General features: G+C 32.5%; 1 protein-coding gene across 2 annotated transcripts; it reads left to right on the plus strand.

The window, feature by feature from the left end:
* LOC144257236 (UDP-glucuronosyltransferase 2B31-like) lies at window positions 1–21,608 on the plus strand. 2 transcript variants are annotated; one of them, XM_077803352.1, is made up of 6 exons: window positions 1–734; window positions 2,047–2,195; window positions 13,135–13,266; window positions 15,088–15,175; window positions 16,056–16,275; window positions 21,217–21,608. In XM_077803352.1, the coding sequence occupies exons 1-6, from the start codon at window positions 11–13 to the stop codon at window positions 21,494–21,496; spliced, it is 1,593 nt and encodes a 530-aa protein (XP_077659478.1). In that variant the 5' UTR covers window positions 1–10; the 3' UTR covers window positions 21,497–21,608. The 2 variants fall into 2 exon arrangements, with proteins under 2 accessions (XP_077659478.1, XP_077659479.1); XM_077803353.1 differs by lacking the exons at window positions 15,088–15,175; window positions 16,056–16,275; window positions 21,217–21,608 and adding an exon at window positions 13,572–13,595.
* Window positions 21,609–22,622: the final 1,014 nt, after the last annotated feature.

Below are 22,622 nucleotides of genomic sequence, written 5' to 3' on the forward strand. Positions count from 1 at the left end.
TTGAACCAAGATGTCTGTGAAAAGAAACTTGGTTCTTCTGCTGATACAACTGATGTGTTACTTTAGTTCGGGAAGCTGTGGAAAAGTGCTGGTGTGGCCCACAGAATACAGCCATTGGATCAACATAAAGACAATCCTGGATGAACTTCTCCAGAGAGGTCATGAGGTTACTGTTCTGACATCAACAGCTTCCATTCTTATTAATCCCAACACAACATCTGCTATTAATTTTGAGGTTTACCCTGCACCATCAAGTGAACAACATTTGGAAGAAAGTTTCTCCAAATGGATCCATGAATTAATTTATGATACTCCAAAAGATGATTTTTGGAAATTTTATTCATTATTGCAAAAAGTGTTCAAGGAATATTCTGATACAATTGAACAACTCTGCAGAAATGTAGTTTTAAACAAGAAAATTATGATGAAACTACGTGAATCAAAATTTGATGTGGTTCTCGCAGATGCTATTGGTCCCTGTGGTGAGCTGCTGGCTGAGCTACTTAAAGTACCATTTGTATACACTCTCCGCTTTACTCCTGGCTATAAATATGAAAAGTACAGTGGTGGACTTACATTTCCTCCTTCCTACGTGCCCATTATTATGTCCGAATTAAGTGCTCAAATGACATTCATGGATCGGATTAAAAACACAATGTATATGCTTTATTTTGATTTTTGGTTTCAGTCATTTGATGTGAAGAAATGGAATCAGTTTTACAGTGAAGTTCTAGGTAAGCTGGTTCTTTGATTAGTACTGTGAAACCCTAAATTTCCTGTGACTTTGAAGCTGAGCTTGCATGAATATAAAATCAGAAGAATTTTCTTTTCTGTAAGTAAAAGAATGGAATGAAAATATAAGATGAACAAATAGTTTCAACAAAAAAGGGGGGCAGTTATATTATAGGGCCAGTTAGAAACCAGTGGCAATTACTTATTCAAAAAGTTTCAGGAATTAATAACCTCCCAATTGAATCATGGAAGATTTCTCTGAGCAATTACATATGCAATTTACTATTCTTTTCCTCTTTAAGGACAGTCATTATTAATCTCACTAAATGTTTTAATGATGATAAACATGTACATTAATAACATACACATGTATTACTAGCACAACCATATATAGGTATCATGGAGGAAATTGTTTACTTTTGAATAGCTTTGTTTCTTCTGTTAGAAATTTGAAAAAAATATGTATTTGCATGGCTGTGAAGATTACTTCACCATTAACAGTGTCTCTATCAGTCACAGAAAAGTTATACATTGTGATACCTTATATTTCATATTCCTTTGATAAAAACAAACTAATCATGTTTTAAGCCCTAAAACCTTGGTGTAGAGTAAAACGACATCTTATTAGTCTATATTTTTTAAACTGCATATACAATTGAAGACAATATGAACTAAATTCAGCATGAGAACCAATCTCTATTTTAATATTTGTGTAAACTTTCTGGCAGTTACTTTCAAAAATGTATATTTTTACAAAGTTAATACTATTAATCTCTTAATATGAGGCAAATGCAGTAGAGGTCGCTAGGAATTCAGGCATACTCACTAAATCATTACAGTTCACTTGAAGAATCAAGGATCAAGGGAATGGTTTGCTCAATTGTAAGAATTGACTGACTACTCCTAGAAAAGATATCTCTACACGGTGGGAGCACTGATTGTTAATGGATCTCACAAAAATTCTAAAAAATTAGGTTACTTTTGTAGTTTTAGAGAGCAAATAAAATGCATGTTTACTTCTCATGAGGCTTAGGTTAATAATCTAATTGTGATTGTAAATGTACTAATGGAACACTAGAAAGTACCCACACAACTAGTTTATGTACATATTAACATATATAAAATGTATCAAATATAGTATGCAAATATGTGCTTTAAAAAACATACCCATTGTAGTATGCAAACACATGAACACACACATACTCAAGTGCATTTGAACACCTTGCGTACACAAATCCAACTCATTTCAAGGCAATGTATCAAGGATTCAAGGTACATGTCTCTCATTTTCTTTTCTTCTCTTTCTCCATTCAGGGAGACCCACTACAATATATGAGACAATGGGGAAAGCTGATTTTTGGCTCATTCGAACCTATTGGGATTTAGAATTTCCTCGTCCATTCTTACCAAATTTTGACTTTGTTGGAGGACTCCACTGTAAACCTGCCAAACCCCTCCCTAAGGTGAATCTTCTCCTGTTTGTTTTGTTCTGTTTGATTAACATTTTTTGATAGAAATGACTCTGCATTCTTAATTCAGAGTGTTTAACTCAGAGATATGAAAAGCAAGATAAAGAGTTCTGCCAATTATAGACCCAGGCATTTCTATGCCATCACATGTAATGGTGTTTCATTATTATCACAGAAGAAAGTAGGATATTGGCTTTCCTTTGAGAATAATCAGGAAAAAAGACCTTCATTATGTAATACATAATAAAGAATCAATAATTTATTCTAATAAATACAAAGAATATTTATTAAGTGGCTGTCATATACCAGAGATAAGTGCTGGATACAGAGAGTTATAAAGTTGACACAGTTTCTGCATCAACCAGATGTTACATTCTGTTGGTACAGAGACTGTAACAAGTAAAAAAAAATTGTGTGAGTTATTATAAGGAAATTATACAATACTAATGAAACCTCCAGCAAAGATCATTAAAAATAAAACCTAAAAGCCTTGATAACTAAGGTGAATTCTAAAGAATCTACAGGATGGGAAAGGGGGTTGAGGGAGAGAGGGAGACACAAAGGGAAAAGCACATACAATAGTAAGGGAAACTCCCAAGAACTTCAAGAGTGGTTCAGCAGGAGAAGGCTCAGCAAAGAGCAGATGATGCTAGAGAGGTAAGTGAAAGCAAGATAATTAGTATAAGTTTAAAATATGTGTGAAGTACATTGGGTAGCCAATGAAAAGACTTAAGCATAAGAGATATGTGAATAAAGTTTCTGTTTTTAAAAATCTCAAAATGCAGTCAGCAATTTGGATTTTAGAGGAAAAGACAATGCAGAGGAACCACTCAGGAAGTTCTTGCAAGACTGCAGATAACAAATGATGTAAACATGGATGAGGTTGTTCTTACATGTGACTATGCTTATTTATCTACTAATATTCAAACTTCATATTGTGTTACCTGGAAAAAGTATATAATAATGATATACAATGATATACAAAATGTCCTTGGTACAAAAATAGGATCCATAGCAATATTCACTATTGTAAATATTCTTTTTTGTTTCTATAATACTATTTTTCCTTCTGGAAAACTGAATTTTGTTATCTACTTTTTAAGACCCTACCTATACCAAAAAGGCAGGATTAATACTTAGAAATAGTAATATTTGGGTATTTTTACATTAATTCATTTCAGCATACCCTAAACACTGCTGTGTACATTAATTTGGATTATATTCAAATTTAGAGATAGAAACTCACAATATGGCTGAAAAAACTACCACAGATTTTCTCTTGTATATATATTGTATAATAGCTCTATTATCAATAATATTAATTAGGTAATATGTGGCAGGCACAGTGGATACAATTTCATATATAACAGAAATGAGATTTCTGAAAAATCAACACTGTATTTTCAACCAAAGACCTAGAGAACAGATATTCTATCAACTTGCTTAAAGGTAAATGCATGAATTTTGGCAATCAAATGAGAAAGTGAAATTCCTGAAATGATATTATAAGTGTTCAACCTCTTCACAACCTTTTAGCTGTAAAGTAATTGCTTTTCTCAGTGATATAAATGTGTGGCCTTTACTTGTCTTCACTCCAGCATTTCAACAAACTCACCTGAGAACACAGACTACTACATCTTAGACCATGATAGGGATGCTTACCTTGAGAGAGCTTTCTGCCATATGCCAATCTTAGAGGACACCTCACGAAAACTCCCTTGGAAAACTTATGCCTCAACATAACAGCTTTCACAGAGAATGAACATAGGAAATATATACTGCAAACATAATGATGTCCTAAGTTTTCTTGTCATTTATTTCTGAGCACAGCCATTTAGTTTACAGTTACAAAATCATTCTGTCAGCAAATAGGATAATATTTCATAGGAGGAAACAGAAGAGTCTAAAACATTTTAAATAAATACTATGCTTAGAAGCAAACATTACTTGCATATTGCTATGTGATCTCTAAAGAACGGCTGTTTCCCTACCTGTTAAAGACAACAACACATTGAGATCTTACTTAAGCCTCATATTAAATAGAATTATTTTGTTGTTTGTGATAATTTCCATACAATACAAACAGAAAACCAAAAAGTTAATGAAAGTTCTGACGAAAAACTGAGACAGAGTTATTGTAAGTTTTAAACCATTAACCTCTGATCTTGAGAGATTTCCCCATTCACAGTAGGAGAAAGTTACCTTGTCAATAAAAGGGAAATGACAGCAGAGAGAGGAGGAGGACAATGAGAAGGTAGATAGCAGTGTGATCATGATAAGGAATAATAGAACCAGGTGTTATTTAATAGAATAAACAAGATTAGAATACAGGCCAGTATTAGAAACACTGTCTTCTGGATCTTTATTATATAAAGTAATGCTCCCCCAAATTACTTGCTTTTCCATTAATAATTAGATTCTTAGAACAATTTCTGTATTGTTTAAATACAGAAATTTGTCAAAATGACAAAGATACAAATGTATCAATACTCTTAATGCAAATAGCCTTGGGTTTCACAGTTTACCAATTGTAATTATACAAACAAAAAATCAAATGATTATAATCTGTGTTCATGGCAATTACTTATAGAATACATATTGAAAAATGTCTTACATTAATTAATTAACACATTAAGTGATGTCATACATTAAGTAATGATTTTAAAACTTATTCTGGTACATACCACACCATCACAATCACTTTATTTACACATATATATATATATATATATATATATATATATATATATATATATTTTATCTCTCTTTTTGTACTATGGATTGAAATCATGTGCACTCAACTACTGAGATATATCCCCAACCATATTTTAGATTTTATTGAGAGACAGGATCTCACTGAGTTGATTAGTGCTTCACTCTTGCTGAGGCTGGCTTTGAACTTGAGATCCTCCTGTCTTAACCTCCTGACCTGCTGGGATTACCAGTGTGTACAAACTTGCCCAGTACAATTACTTTAAAAATAAATGCTTAACACATTAAGTCATAACACAAGGTTAGTTGGAGACTAAAAGGCAAAATACTGATTATAATAATATTAATATTTTATTGAGAAGAAAAGATTTACAAAATAATTTTAATCTTCCATTTACATTATATATGTGCATGTATCTATTCATGTACTTACATGAACAGAAAAAAAAAAAAAGACCACAATGAAAAAATTCAAATTTTGAACCAACCGTATCTCTAAGTGAACCAAAAATAATTTTGGCAATTTTCTTAAACATTACATACTTTTTTCATGCTCTTCCAAATTTTCGCATGCTTAATTTATTTTTCCTTTAAAAATAATGTTGCAGAAAGAGTGAGACCTGTGTATGTCAGAGATTAATTGGTTTAAAAAAAGGGTATATTTATAAAACAGTAGTAGTGAGAAAATATTTGTACAACATGAGATGAAGAACATTTTGAGCAGGAATAAAATATATGGAATATATTGCTGTAGGTTGCTCTAGGTTACTGGAATCACATAATAACTGGATGTGTCACAAGTTCCTAGGAGTAGTGCAATGTTCACTCTATGTGAATGAGCTACTCAACAAGTTGACCTGTTCTATAAAAGGGCCAGAGGAAGTCCCACTGTGGTGCAAGACCTCCCATGGTTCATAATGAGATGAAAAATAAGGTTTCTTTATAGCAGCTGATACACAGTTCATTCAGGAAAACTTGGGAAACTCACAAATTATAAATTAAGAAATACTATAGAGATAGGAAACATAAAAATGCACAAAAATCCTATGCACAGGTAACTTTACTTCTGGGCTCACAAGGACAGGAATAAGTACTAATAATTACAAACTAAAAAATCATCCAGATAACCTGCCTGGAATAAAATCAAGTGTAGTACTACAACAATAAAAATTATAACCAAGTACTAGCTATAGTGTTTAACAAAAAATGAACATTAGTAATGAATAAAATTATGAATTAAGAGTCTACATATAATAATTTCTAACATCATCTCTTGAATGGCTTTATGTCATTTCTTACACACACACACACACACACACACACACACACACACACACAAGTATTTCTACAAGTAAGCCTAATGGTGCCTTCTATGTCATAACACACATCTCTTTCCAAAGAAAGTGAGTGACAGGGTCAATTTAAAAGTATCCATAAATCCCAAATTCTAATAATACATGCTTTTCTCTTAGTTTACATACAAATAATTTCTCTGCTTTTCCTACATTTTATTGGTTCATTTCATTGTCCATAATGATGAGATCTGATGTTACATATTCCATACATGTACACAATATAACAGTATAATTTGGCCAATAAAACTTCCCAGGAATTTCCCATCCCTTCCCACCTCTCTCCCATTGGTCCCTTTCTCCACTGATCTCCCTTTGATTTCCATGATATCCACCCTCATTTTTTCCATTTTCCCTCTCTAGCTTGCAAATATAAGAGAAAATATACAACCCATGACTTTCTGAGTTTGACTTATTTAATGTAATAGACTCTAATTCACTTCATTTTTTTGTAAAATGACATAATTTTATTTGTTATTTTGGCTGAATAAAACTCCATTGTGTATATATATTACATTTTCTTTAATCAGTAATCTATTGGCAGATACCTAGGCTGGTTCCACGTGTATTATGAGTTGTTTTGCTATAAAATGGGTATGCATGTATCACTGTTATAAGATGACTTTAATTCTTTAGGATAAATACAGAGAAATGGTATACCTGGGTGATATGATATTGACATGCTTACTCTTTTGAAAACTATTCATACTGATTTCCATAGTGGTTGTACTCATTTACAATTCCTCCAATTTGTAAAAAAATTTTTTCTCCATATCCTCTCCATCATTTATTATTCTTTTTATGCTCGATGACTACTATTCTGACTGGTGAAAGATAAAATCTCAGTGTAGTTTTCAATTCCCTTCTTTCTAATGATGGTAAACATATTTGGTGTTTATATTTTTGTTGCCTATTTATATTTATTCTTCTGAGAAGCATCTTTTTAATTCATTTTCTCTTTGATTATTTGGGTTGTTTGATTTTTTTGGTATAAAGTTTTTGGATTCTTTATGTATTCTAAATATTAATCATTTGTCAGAAGGTGTTTTGCAAAGATTTTCTTCCATTTCATAAGTTCTCTCTTCACAATTCTGAATGTTTTCTTTGCTGTTCAGAAGCTTTTTAATTTGATGCCTTCCAATTTATCTACTCTTGGAATTATTTCCTGACCTTCAGGGGTTCTATTTGAGAAAATCATTGCCTGTGCCTGTATGCTGGAGTGTTGACCCTACATTTTCTCCTAGGACTTGTATAGTATTGGTTCTAATTTGTAGGTTTTTGACCCATTTTGAGTTGATTTTTGTGCAGGGTAAGAGACAAGAGTATAGTTTCATTTTTCTGCAGTTTTCCCAGCATGATTTATTTAAAAGGCAATCTTTTCTCCATCGTATGTTTTTAGCATGTGTGTGGTTTTCTCTGTGTTTTCTATTCTATACTACTGGTCAATATGTCTGTTTTAATGTCAGAATCATGCAGTTTTTGTTACTATAGCTCTGTAGTATAATTTGACATCAGATATTGTGATGCCTCCAGCTTTGCTTTTTGGGTTTAGAATTTCTTTGACTATTGAGGGTCTTTTATTCTTCCAGATAAATTTTAGGATTATCTTTTCTAGTACTGTGAAGAATGTCATTGATATTTTGATGAGGATTACATTGAATCTGCATATTGCTTTGGATAGTTGGTGATTTTAATAATATTAATTTTACCTATCCATGAACATGGAGGGTCTTTTCACCTTATTTTATGTCTTCTATAATTTCAATCTTCAATTTTAGAGGTCTTTTAACTCTTTTGTTAGATTTATTCCTAGGTATTTGTTGTTGTTATTTTTGTTGTTGTTGTTTGTTTGTTTAGAGGCTATTGCAAATGACATAATTCTCTTGATTTTTTTCTCTGCAGATTCATTGTTGGTATATAAGAAAGCTATTGATTTTTGTATGTTGATTTTGTACTCAGCTACTTTGTCAAATTTGTTTATTAGCAATATCAGAATTTTGGTGGAGTCATTTGGCTCTTCTCTATATAGGATCATATCATCTAAAAATCTAATAATTTGAATTCTGTGTTTCCTATTTTCTCTCTCTTATTTATTTATCTTTCCTTGTTGCTATTTTACTGTTTGGGAATTGGTTTGTTCTTCTTTTTCAAGGGTCTTGAAATGAAAAATTAGGTTGTATGTGGGATCTTTATGATTTTATTATACAGGAACTCATGGATAAAAAAAATGTGGCATTTATACACAATGGAGTATTACTCTGCATTAAAAAATGACAAAATCATAGAATTTGGAGGGAAATGGATGGCATTAGAGCAGATTATGCTAAGTGAAGCTAGTCAATCTTTAAAAAACAAATACCAAATGACTCCTTTGATATAAGGGGTGTAAACAAGGACAGGGTAGGGACGAAGAGCTTGAGAAGAATATTTACAGTAAACAGGGATGAGAGGTGGGAGGGAAAGGGAGTGAGAAGGGAAATTGCATGGAAATGGAAGGCGATCCTCAGGGTTATACAAAATGTCATATAAGAGGTAAGGAGGGGTAAGTCAAGAGAATACAAATGGAAGACATGATTTACAGTAGAAGGGGTAGAGAGAGAAAAGGGGAGGGGAGGGGAGGGGAGGGGAGGGGGGATAGTAGAGAATAGGACAGACAGCAGAATACATCAGACACTAGAAAGGCAATATGTCAATCAATGGAAGGGTAACTGATGTGATACAGCAATTTGTATACGGGGTAAAAGCGGGAGTTCATAATCCACTTGAATCAAACCGTGTAATATGATGTATTAAGAACTATGTAATGTTATGAACGACCAATAAAAAAAAAAAAATAAATAAATAAATAAATTGCTAAACTGGCTTTGAAAAAAAAAAAAAAAAAAAGGAACTCATAGCTATAAACTTTTCTCTTAGAAATTCCTTCATTCTGCCCCAGAGGTTGTATTACTGTTCTCATTTGAGTTTAATTTTTAAATTTCTCCCTTAATTTCTTCTATAATTCATTTTTATACAATAGAGATTGTCCAATCTCCATAGGTTCATATAGTTTTTGTATGGTGCTCTCATGTTGACTTCTAATTTCATCCAATTATGATCTGATAGAATATATTAAGTAATACCACTTTTTTTGTATTTGATGAAGAGTTTTTTGTGGCCTTAAATATTGTCTGTTTTGGAGAAGGTTTTCTTGAGATACTGAGAAGAAAGTGAATTCAGATGCTGTTGACTAAAATGCTCTATAGATATCTGTAAGTTCATTTGATTTATGACATTTTTCAGGTCCAAAGAATCCTTATTGATTCTATGTCTGGAGGACCTATCAAAAGATGAGAGAATTGTGTTGAAATTACTAAGAATTATTTTATTTGGGTCTATCTGGAGTTTCAATTTGACTAGTGTCTCTTATGTAATTAGTTGGATCCATGTTTATGACTTAAATATTTATAATTGTTATATCTTCTTGTAGGATTATTTATTTTACCAGTATGAAGTGACCAGCTTTGTCTCTTCTGATTAATTTTGGCTTGAAGTCTGTTTGTAAGATAAGAGTAGATAATCCTGCTTATTTTCTGATTCCGTTTGCATTATGTATCAATTTTTATCTTGTTGCTTTCAGCCTATGGCTGTCTTTACCTGTAAGGTGGGTCTTTTATGAACAACATATCATTGGGTATTGTTTTATGATCCATTCTTCCAGACTATATATTTTAATTAAAGAATTGAGATGATTTATATTCAATGTCATTACAAAGAGATGTTTATTAATTCCTGTCATTTTGATTCTTTATGTTTAATGTGATCCTATTTCTCATTTGCTTAGCTACTCTTCCAATAAGATTTGTGCATTTTTGAACTTCAGGGTTTTTTTTTTTATTTCTTCTATATGGACTCTTTCATTAAATAATTATTACCATCATGGTTGCTTATTTTCTTTACTTTAATACTGTCTGAATATTCAAAGCTGGTCACTTTTTCTTTTATATTTGATGTTCTGTTTTCATTATTGTCTATTGTACTATAAAGATTTTCAACTGACCTTTTATTTGATTTATTTTATCTTTGACTTTCAAGATTTATGTTTGGTTCTTTTTCAATATTTATATCTTGTTGAATTTTTCATTTATACTCTGCAATGATTTTTTTTAATTCACTCAATTGTTTTTCTATGTTTTTTTGGAATTCATTGATCATTTTTCTACTTCATTGATCATTTTAAAATATGATAATTTCATTGACTATAGTTTATAATAATTTACTTTTTGAGTGTTTACCTGATTTTTTAAAAATGATTTCAATATCTTTGGGATCAGTTGTTGCTAAATTAGGAATTTTTAAGTGATTCCATGGTACCTTATTTTTACATAATTCTTAAACTCTTGTGTTGGATTTTATGCATATGTTAGGAGGGATTTCTCTTCCATGCTTTTTTAAAAAAATAGTTTCAGATGGACAAAATACCTTTATTTTATGTAGTTTTTTTTTATTGGTACTGGAGATCAAACCCCCCCAGTGCTCATGTGTGCTAGGCGAGCACTCTACCACTGAGTCACAACCCAGCCCTCTTCTACTTTTTTAAGGCATAATATTTACTTTGCAAAGTGTCTTGGAGTTATCTGAATTAAGACTCCTATATAAGTATGGTATTCACAGCCTTTGAATTAATTCTCTCTATTTTTCCTATGCAGTGGATTTCCATAGGTAGAAACCATGAACCCAGTCCAGCTGTTTCTCTTTGAGGCCTTATCATTAGTTTGAGTTTTTATCTCTACTATACTCTGTATTAAAGTATATTTAGTGATTGAATACCATTAATTTTCATGTGGAGCAAGATGAACTGTATTTTGGTTGAATTTATTTCAGCAGTGGATTTCTCTACCCTGTGAACCTGTAGTGTCACTGTAGATTTCCAGATATTCACAGAATAAGGGGAAATAAACAATAACCACATCTGATACAAATAATATACAGCATTCAAATAAATATCTGGATTTTCTAATGACTTCTAAAATGTAAATTGCTACAAAAAAACAGAAAAAGTGGGTCAGCAATTGCCAACAATGAAGCGGTGCATAAATATAAACTAAATATGACATTAAGACAAGAAACAGGTGTCAACTATGTAATCCACAGAAGTAATAATTTGAACAACATTAATATTAGGATCAAGAGTTATATAAACTAATTAGTTTAAAGATGGCAAAATTACAGTCAGTAAGAGGAAATAATGTGAGATAAGAAGATAGGGAAAAAAAGTTTGAAATTTTAAACAGTGAAGAGAGAGAATGCAGAAGAGACAGCAGGTGATAGTTGTAAGGATGGAGGAGAAAATAGGAGAAACAAATAAATGGAGAGAGAAATAGAGAATAGATTTTTGCTATAACCAGGAGAATAAAAGAGAGATACAGAAACAAACAACTAAGACAATACAAAACAAAACACATATATACAGACCAAAACCCCCTAACTATCAAAATACAATGCAAAGAAAAATAGCTACATTTAAAAAAATGCTAAAGCTGAAAAAAAGAAAGAAATGTAAATGAATATATGTCCATAAACCAATCAGTAATGGAAGAATACACAAACACACAGAAAGAATAAGAAATAGTAAAAATATTCTTAATGATAAATGAAGGAATCATTTCCACTGAGGTGGCCAAAATTGTTAGAATGGATGGTTACTGACAATATTCAACTGTTTTTCATTTCATTTCTTTTTTACCTATGTACTGTTATCCCCTTCCTTGTTTTGTGTTTCTCTCTGAGCTACCACTTGAAATGGCCTAAGACTGAAGGTGTTTGAAATAATTCTCAGCTTGCCTTCTTACCAGTATGATGTAGGTTGGAATGGGAAGAAATGTCAGTTGGAGCTTTGTGTGCACAGACCAGATCTATGCACTCCTGAGGTGGGGTTGCTGCAGTGTTCTATGGTATGAGTTCTGATGGAGGAAACTTAGGACTAATCAGACCTCAGGGGTTTTGTTTGGTACATATACATACACTGAAGAAATTGGATGGACACGTAGGGCCTGGCAGTTGCTTATCTCTGCAGGGAGTCTGAATCTCAGAAGCCTCCTAAGAATTCTACTCATTTCAAAGGGGAGCTTATCTTCCACACATTCTGCTGTTCACCTGCACATCTTTCCTAGACTCAGTCCCTTAGTATTTCACTAAGTTCCTGTTCAGATTCTCACCCACATCACCTGGTGGCAAGAGCCACCAGCTCAAAAGAAAAGCAAGTTGTGTTGCCCCTTTGCTTTTCTGACTTGAATCCCCTGGGGTAAAATCTTTTCTATGCCTGTTTCACTCCCATTTAGCTAGGTACACTCTAGGCCACACAAAAGCATTCTAGCAGTGTTTTCTCAGATCTCCCAGTTCTGTTAACAGACACTGGAGCAAGGCCACCTCAAGATGAATCCACCTTATCTCTCCCCAGGCAGTAAATAAACAGCACTTTTCAATCACAAGTGCTCAGTGGAGCCTCTGGATCAGCTAAGTTCATGTTGCTTCTCTGATCTCAGGTTTTTTCATAATAAATATGTCCACTGTGTTTCTCCCTTCATTTTCCATTTCTCTGTGGTAGACAGCACCATTACTACTGCTTATAGCTGCTTCCACAAACAGTTTGGTATCAATGTAATCTTCTTTGTTTAATGAACCCAAGCTTCTGAGTCTCTGAGACACACTCACTGTCCAGTATTGAATTTTAGTGAAATCCTTTTTTCACCCACCTCACTAAGAAGCAGTATTCTCACTGCTTATAATTTGATCTTTGGAGCAACTAGAAAGGCAGCCTTCTTCTAATCTGACATCTTGTATCCCCTCCCTATTCATCTTTTTTGATGGAGCAAATGTTTTATTCACAGGAAATGGAAGAATTTGTACAGAGTTCTGGAGAAAATGGAATTGTGGTACTTTCTCTGGGGTCGATGGTTTCTAACATGCCAGAAGAGAAAGCTAATATAATTGCATTTGCTCTTGCACAGATTCCACAAAAGGTAAGCAAAAGTGCCCTCTTAGTGGCCAAATATGTAAAAAGTCTGTTAAACTTTATAAAGGGTTTTTTTTGTGAAACATAACCTATTGTGATATCTCTAATTCATCTCAAAAATCATGTTTTAAACCAAAATATGTATGGTTATTCTAAAAAGTAGAGAGCAGTTAATTCATGGTAATTTTAACATTGAGATCATAAAAAAATATATATTTTATAGGTCCATTGTGAAATTTTAATTGTAAGGGTATCACAGGCATTTACACAGGTACCACATTCTTTCCTGTTACTTCTTCCATTTCCTTACAGGATCCCTGAGGGCACTATATACATGGCCAATGTTATCAGAAAGCTACAAAAAATTAACTCATAATTGGACCACCATAATAATGCTAAGCAGGTATTGAAAAAGGTTGAATTTTATCATGATTTTAGTTATCCCATGCAATCAATTATTCCTTGTTTACCCTCATTTAAGAATAGGATTCTTGACATTATATACTTCATCTTTGGCCCAGAACAATGGAGTCTGCCAAATATGGATTGAACTTCTGAAACTGTAAGCCCAAAATACATTCCCTCCCCATTAAAAAAAGTATCTAATTATTTAAGGAACTTTTCCTGGAGTTTTGAGGAGAAAGGCTACCCAAACCGTTGGGCCAAATTCTTACTCAGTCACATGTATTTGTACAAAAAGAAAAAAAAAAAAACAGTTCACACTAGTGGATGGGATCCTGACAATGTCTGACAATTAGAGAAATTGGAGAGATTAGTTCTGCATTTGAAGTGGACCCTGTGCATTATAAGTGTACCCCAAAAGTCTTTGCTTCTAAAACATCAGAAAAATACCTTTTAAGAAGAAAGAAGAGTATAAGGAAGAGTCAAGCAGAAGCACGCCTGACATGGGCTGAAATTCAAAAGTTCCCACCTCCATAAAATGCTTTAATACCACAATTTCTAACATAACCACTCTTGTGGTCTTTAAGTGTTTTCCATCCACTTTGTAGTTTCCTATCTGATATAGGCTTCTCCTAATCGCCCAATTATTTTTCCTTCTATAGACCTAAATTTACTTTGCTGCTCCCATTGTATATAGAAGATAAGCACTTAGAAATTATACTCCAGTTCATGAAGATTGCATTTAATATCCAAAATCAGCTCCTTAATTTATTCCTAGACATAAAAATATCTTGGAGATATATAAGACTACTAACAAGATTTGTACTGCATCATTAAATGATTACACACAGTTTTAAAACATTAAGCAACCTCACAATTTTGAACTTTATTTCAATATCTATGTAATTACTTGTATGTTGCAAATGGGTTCTTACTTTTAAAATTTAAAGAATTTCCAAATGCACCAATATTGTTAGAAGTGTGGGATAAGATCCATAAGTACCATTAAAAAGATTCTTATAGGTAGTGTTTAATAAATTGAAGCCTAAAACAATTACATGTAATTCCTAGTTAGTATTCATTTATTTCTAACAGTAGCTGACTGCATTAGTTTGCTTTTGTGTATAAAAAACAATGCAGACTGAAATACACATCTTAAACAATACATGTCCTTTCTAATATATGTCACTCACAAGAAATAAACATAATGATATTAATTTGGAAAATGAAATCTAGGATAAAATGCATAAATCAAAATAATTATGGAGTTTTAGTTTGTATTTTCATAATTCTCGTTACTTAAAATTGTCCTTATTTCCATAAGTGTTAAATGTTGAACTAGATGATCTCTTAAATTTTTAGAATGCAAACATGCTATAACATTAAACTTTAAATCATAGAATAAGGTGCATTCTTTACCAAACAGGTCATCTGGAGATATCAAGGCAAGAAGCCACATAAATTAGGACCCAACACTCGAATATACAACTGGATCCCCCAGAATGACCTTCTTGGTAAGACTCTGAGATAAGTCCTAAAAGCATGAGTACAATCAAAATGGATGCTTACAATTCAACAAGAAACATTTTATTCAATACTTGTTACTTAAAAGAATCAAACACAATGTTCAAATTCTTTTTAATTAGTTTCCGGGCCCAATTATGGTTTGAAAAAAAAAAAAAGCAAAAAGCTGCAATTTTAATATACACCCTCATTATATACAGAATCCAAGTTATCTTTATTACTGGTGCAATTACCTCTGCAAGAATTTATCACTCAGTTCCTGGGTTGTATGTCTTTCACTTATTCTTTCTCCTCCTGCAGGTGTATTTCAAATACCTTTCAAAATGGAATCCAGGATTTTTTTTTTTTTTTAATGAACAGTGACTCTTTATTTTCTCTGGAAATTAATGCACAGTCTTCATTATGAAGTGCAATCATTTTGTAATGAAGTGTAGTCTCCCTTTTCTCTGAATTCAGTACCATCACCATCCTATTCCCTGTTGCTTTGGACATGCTACATAGCAAAATTAGCTACTTCAGTTTTTCTTAATGAGATAATATGCTAACATGTCCTTCATAACCTTATTTTCCATAAGTGCATGTTGATTCTTTTACTAAAAAAATATTCTATTTTTTCTACATATTAATGTTGTATTCAGTATTCAAGTCTCAAGTTATGTACTCTCTCTTGCATGTAGTTTTCAGTTAGCACTCTAGTGGACTTAGGTGCTTCTTCCTCTGTGATATGAAAAAAAAATAATTATTTCAGGGTCTTGTTTACAATAATTTGTCACCTAAAATACACTCTGATCTCTTTAATGTCTTATAATACACATTTCTCATTTTCTAAGATTTAAATTAATAATTTTTCTGACATTAAATCAATCCTAGGTCATCCAAAAACAAAAGCTTTTATAACTCATGGTGGAACCAATGGTGTTTATGAAGGGATTTACCATGGGATCCCTATGGTGGGCATTCCTTTGTTTGCTGATCAACCTGATAACATTGCTTATGTGAAGGCCAAAGGAGCAGCTATTCAATTGGATTACAGAACACTGTCAAGTTCAGATCTTCTCAAGGCCTTGAGGATGGTCATTAATGACCCTATGTGAGTACAACAACTTTGACATTGGGTAGTATTCATAGAAAAATTGTCTTCTCACCAATGAGTATAAATTTTAGCCCATTTTGAGGAGGGTAATTTTAAAATTAATTAATTTATATATGACAGCAGAGTTCATTATAATTCTTATTACACATATAGAACCCAACATTTTATATCTCTGGTTATATACATAGTGTATTCACACCAATTCATGTCTTCATACCTGTACTTTGCATAATAATGATCATCACATTCCACCATCATGAATAACCCCAATTCCCTCTCCCTTCCCCTCCAACCATTGCCCTATCTAGAGTTCATCTATTCTTTCCATGTTCCATGTTTCCATCCCACAATGAATCAGCCCATTTATATCAAAGAAAACATTCAGCATTTGGTTTTTTGATTGGCAAACTTCCCTTAGCATTATGTTCTCTAACTCCATCCATTTAACTGCAAATGTCATGATTTTATTCTCTTTTATTGCTGAGTAATATTCCATTGTGTATATACGACACATTTTTTATTCTTTCATCTATTCAAGGGCATCTAGATTGGTGCGACAGTTTAGATATTGGGAATTGTGCTGCTATAAATATTGATGTGGCTGTGGAGGAGGGTAATTTTGAAAGAATCTAAAGATTCAACCTATATTAAACCTATTTTCAATCAGTTTAACCATTACTGTTTCAGAGTTGTATATAACTTCAAATATCATAAGAATTTTAAAATTGCATTGATCTTGTAGATTACATAGGAAAATGATTACTGCACCATTTCTACAGATACATAAATTATTTTCCATATATAGCCATTTGCAATGAGGATTGAATTTTTAAATATGACAGGATCTACAGAAGAAAAGAATGATAAACTTAAAAGATATGACAGTATCTTAAATCCATACCTAAAATTTCTGCAACTATAAATTATTAAATTCAAAAATTTTTTCATCAGTGTTAATATTTTCACAGATTTTAATGATGTATAACACACAATATACCATTTATCTCTTTAAAGTGTGAATTAAAATTAAAATTCATTTGATGTTTCCATAGTTATAAAACTCTTAAATACTATAATTTTTGGAAATTTTATCACATCAAAAGAAATGTGACAATGCATTGAAGTCATTTTTATTGCCTCCTAGACTAGGTAAACTCCATTTAATTTTTGTCTCTATAGCTCATCCTATTCTAAATATTTCACATAGAAATATAATAAAATTATTGTCTTTTTCAATGGTTTCTTTCACTACTGCTGTTAGATTCATCATGCTTTGCCAAGGGTCAGTGTTTTTTATTGTTGAATAACATTGTGTGGTTGGAAATATTCAAAGTAATTTATCAATTCATCAGTTTATAAAGGTGTCTGTTTCCAGTTTAGATTATTATGAACAATGTGCACAATTTGTATGAACATATGTATTCATGTCTTCTGGTAATTTCTAGTAATAGAACTGTTAGATCATATAATAATTTTATATGTATTAAGATCTGCCAAACTATTTTCCAAAGTAGATGCAAAAATTTTTACAGCATACAAGCAATATAAGAGAGTTCCAATTTCTCCATATCATTATTAGCATTTATTATCACCTTTTCTTTTATTGTAGTCATCCTAGTGAAAAGGATTGTAGCTCACTGTGGTCTAGACTTGCATTCCATGATAGCTAAAGAGCATAATTTTATATTCTTTTTGGTCATTCACTTACCTTCATGAGAGAAATGTCAGCTCCAACCCTTTGTTCATTTTTAATCAGGTTATTTATGCTTTAATTATTGATTTTAATATTTCTCCATCTTTTATGGACATAAGTCTCATCAGATATATGATTTGCAAATATCTTTCTAACATTCAATATGGTTGATTTTTTGACTTTGTGATAATCTTAGAAGCACAATAAGACTTTCTTCATGATATTTGATAAAAAAGAACTTCAATATTTAATCTTTTCCATATTGCAAAAGGAAATTACATGGAGTATATAGTTTCTAGGTAGAATGACTGTCTTCAATTCAACTCTCATTTCTCTTAATGATAGAATTATTGCTTAAGGAAGGTATCACTTAAAGGACAAGTTCAAAACTACATTTCCAAGAAAAAAAATAGTAGCACAATAAATAATAAAAATACTCTGAAAGAAGTAAATAAAGAATGGAAAAAGAGAATACAGATTAAAACATCAGACTTAAATATGAATATATCAGTTTTACATTACATCCTAAAAGACTTTATTAACCTAAAAATCTCTCCTCCTTCTCCCCCGATCCCTTTCTTCTTGTGTAATAGTCTTCTTGTTACATTTATGTCACCTAAGCTGCCAGATTCCACATGTGAAGGGAAACACACAATATGTTGTATTTCTGATTTTTTTACTTATTTCACTTACTACTGAAATTTTTAATTCCTTTTTGTGTTCATTCTTGTACAGGGTCAGAGTTAGGGATCAAGTTGCAATCTTCTACATATGGCTATCCAGTTTTACCAGCATCATATTTAGAAAAGGCTCTCTTTTCTCCAATGTGTATTTTTGGCAACTTTCTCAAGAATCAAATGGCTACAGCTCTACAGGTGTATTTCCTGGGCCTTTATTATATTTCATTGGTGTGTGTCTCTTATTATCCCACACTATGTTATTTGTGTTACTATGGCCCTGTAGTCTATTTTAAAATCGGAATTGTGTTAATTCCAGAATTTCTCCTTTTGTTCAGAATTTCTTTTGATATTTGAGATCTTTTGGGCTTCCATATGAATTTTACAATTTTTATTTCTGAGATGAATTTCATTGGTATTTTGATATGGATTTTAGTAAATCTATAGTTTGGTTTCAGTCAGATGGCCATTTCATCAGTATTCTTTCTGCAGGTTCATGACTTTCCATCTCCTAGTATTTTCTTCCTTCAATATTCTATAAATTTCATTGTAGAAAACTTACACTTCCTTTATTACATTTATTCCTAGTGATTTTTCTTTTAAGGTATTGTTAAAAAAATATTTTTCTGATTTCTTTCTCACTGAGTTTGCTATTTATATATTTAAAAAGCTATCTTGTTTTGTGTGGCTATTTGTATATTGTTACTTTTCTGAGTTTATATTTCATTATCAGATTTAAGTCTTCTATTGGATTCTTAAGGATCTTCTAAGTGGCAGAACAAATGACCTGCAAATTCTGTATCATGATCCAATTAGTGGGCACATGGGTATTATTACTCCACCATCCCTGCAAGTTAATTGTGATATTTCCTGGTGATCACTTAGGATATGGTGTGTTTTTCTTGTACTATTGGGTGTTATTATAGAAAATGTAATGTATTTTACATTATTAGTAAATACATTTAAAACAACATAAAATAATAGAAGAAATCCCTAGGGCTACTATGTTAATAAGACCAAGAAAAGTACCTCTGAGGAGTGACTTGATGGCCAAGACCTTAGCCATGAGATATAAGCAAGACTTATGGTATTTCATGAAAGGATACTCAAGGAAAAACCAGATGAGATTAAAAGTATGAAGGTGCCAAGCAGAGAGCACATTTGGTAACACTGAAGAACAGGGAGAACACACATGTACTCAAAACCACTAAAAACTAGGAATGGATCTACAATATAATTCACATATCCCACTTCTCAGTATATATTCAAAAGATCTAAAATCAGTATACTACAGGAATTCAACTACATTGATATGTATAGTAGCACAGTTCACTGTAGCCAAGCTATGAAACCAATGTAGGTGCCCTTCAACAGATGAATGGAAAAAGAAATTGTAGTGTATACACATAATGGATTATTGGTCCTAAAAGATGAAATTATGTCACTTTCCAGTAGATACATAGAACTGGAGACTATCATGCCTAGTGAAATAAGACAGGTTCAAAAAGTCAAAGGTCAAAAGTTTTCTCTTATATGTGCAAGTTAATCCAAAATAATGGGGTGCAAGAAAGGATAAACAAAAAGAGAGAATTTAATCAAAAGAGAGGAAAGATCAATAGAGTGAACAAAGAAGATTGAGGAGGAATAAGCAAGAACAGGGAAAGGGAAGAAGAGTTGAAAAATTCTGGTTAAAGTTCATGTGTACATTTGTGGATATATCACAGTGAATCCCAATATTAATTATATGCAAAAACACTAATTAAAAAAGTATACATAAATTTCAGAATGATCAGTAGAGTAGAGAGAGTGAAGGAAGGGAAGGAAGGTATGGAAAGAGAGGAGTGTCAGGGGCTAAGTTAGAGCAAATTATATTCCTTGCTTTTGTGATTACATTAAAATGTGTCCTAATGTTACATATAACTAAAAACAAAGTCAATAAAAATAAAATTAAAATACACATATGCCAAGACAGAATGAGTGAGAAAAAATATTATCAGAAATCATGGCCAGTGTCTAACCCATTAAAAACCACTAGTACAAGAACAGACTTGGATTTTATTCTACTTATGATGAGAAGTGATATGAAAATTTTGATCAGGATAGCTTCATAATTAGACGTGTATGTTTTAATAATGCCACCTTGGCTACTGAGTGGAAAATACAGTAGAGGGTAAAAAAGAAGAGGAAAAACAGAGAGAATAGTTAGGAAGCACTGCACACCATGATATGATTACTCTTTAAAAGATTCAAGGTGATTTTTTACAAATTATGTGCCTTCTCTCTCACTTATGGGACTCAGAATGGTTCATAACTATTTCCTCTAATAGAAAGCATTTTACTCACCTTCTTGAAATTCCATGGGCACTTTTGAAATATTTATACATCAGAACATAAGCTAAAATCAGACATTATATGGTGATGAAAGAAAAAACAAATCATATGCAGGGCAAGTCTCTGATAATTATTTGAAATCATCCATATGGCACTTGTGGAAAACTTTCATTGACTTCGTGTGCATAGACAGATTAACTTACTTTCAATATTGATACGTTTATTTTTCACCTTTAGATTTAAAGAGAATGCTATGAAGTTATCAAGAATTCAGCATAATCAGCCAACAAAGCCTCTGGACCGAGCTGTCTTCTGGATTGAGTTTGTCATGCGCCACAAAGGAGCTAAACACCTGCGGGTGGCTGCCCATGACCTCTCCTGGTTCCAGTACTACTCTTTGGATGTGATTGGGTTCCTGCTGGCATGTGTGGCAACTGGGATATTCATCATCAGTAAATGCTGTCTGTTTTGTTGCCGGATGTTTTCTAAAACTGGAAAGAAGAAAAAAAGGGAATAATTTTATCTAGGCCTGCCTCCTCCAGTTGCTCCCACTAGAGGAGGTTATATGGCCAGGTTCCTACCTATCCTAACAACTTTTCACAAATCACTTTGTCAAGTCAAATTTTATCTTCATGAAATTCACTTCCTGTGTAATAGAAATATTTCAGTTCAAGGAAAAGTTATTTGAGAAAATAAAATTAAACCATATGCGTTTATATTGCCATTTGATTTTGGTTTGTAGCTTTCACCTCTTTGAAGACAGAGTTCACTAATTAGAATGTTGTGAGTTGCCTTTCCATTGGTTTTCCAGGAAACTGGAAGTGATGCTTACCTTTCATTGTACATTCAGCCCCAGCATCCATGTTTCCTGAAAGATGAAGGAAACAAAGTCATTTGTCAGTGGCTTTAGAAATGTAGTGATGCCTACCTGCTTTTACTTATCAAATAGAAGTATGTGGGAAATATTTGTTTTCATGAGCTCACTCCCTTTTGATCTTTGCCCTTTAAAATTGTTCACCTAGATGTCCTCATTTTCATTCCTTCTTTGGGTGGATATATAAAATATCATTTTTTTTTTATTTTTGATTGAACAGAGCAGAAGGGTCTGACTCTAAGAAAGAAATAGCCTGAGTTGCTTTAGTTATACCAGTACAGACAAAAGGGGTTCAGTAGGTGTAAGATTACAATGTAGCAGGGGATCCTCTGGTAAACAGGTTGTTTCATGCTTAGCAGGTCATGGCCATCTCTGCCCAACTCTGGGGAACTGCTGTTTGATTAAGACTCTGATCTAAGGCAGAGAACCAGCATGAGCAGGGGTTTGGGAATTTCACACAGGATTTCCCAGAAAAGCAGCTTCCCAGTCTTATGTTGACTCAAACACACCCATAATTCATAAAGGGCTTCCAAAAATCTTACAAAATTATGAATTCATAGTGTTAATAGAGCTGGGAACTTCTGAGACACTGAGGCAATTTGAAGACCCCCTTCAAACACCGAGTCTTGTGATCAGTTCAGAATCATTTCAGACATGTCACTCAGAGTAACAAGAATGAGTTTACTGAAGGGATATAGCAAAAGGGAAAGGGGATACTCTCAAAGTAGAGAATTGTTCCTCTCAGAGAGGAGAAGGGAAATGAGCCTCT

Source organism: Urocitellus parryii, chromosome 10, assembly GCF_045843805.1.
Source record: "Urocitellus parryii isolate mUroPar1 chromosome 10, mUroPar1.hap1, whole genome shotgun sequence".
Classification (NCBI taxonomy): Eukaryota; Metazoa; Chordata; class Mammalia; order Rodentia; family Sciuridae; genus Urocitellus; species Urocitellus parryii.

What these genes read in the sequence shown, in the direction of transcription:
- LOC144257236 (XM_077803352.1), top strand. Translation starts at nt 11, where the DNA reads ATGTCTGTGAAAAGAAACTTGGTTCTTCTGCTGATACAACTGATGTGT. An exon ending in GTTTTACAGTGAAGTTCTAG is followed by an intron (nt 735 to 2,046) that starts GTAAGCTGGTTC and finishes TTCTCCATTCAG; the next exon opens with GGAGACCCACTACAATATAT. An exon ending in ATGGTCATTAATGACCCTAT is followed by an intron (nt 16,276 to 21,216) that starts GTGAGTACAACA and finishes TTTCACCTTTAG; the next exon opens with ATTTAAAGAGAATGCTATGA.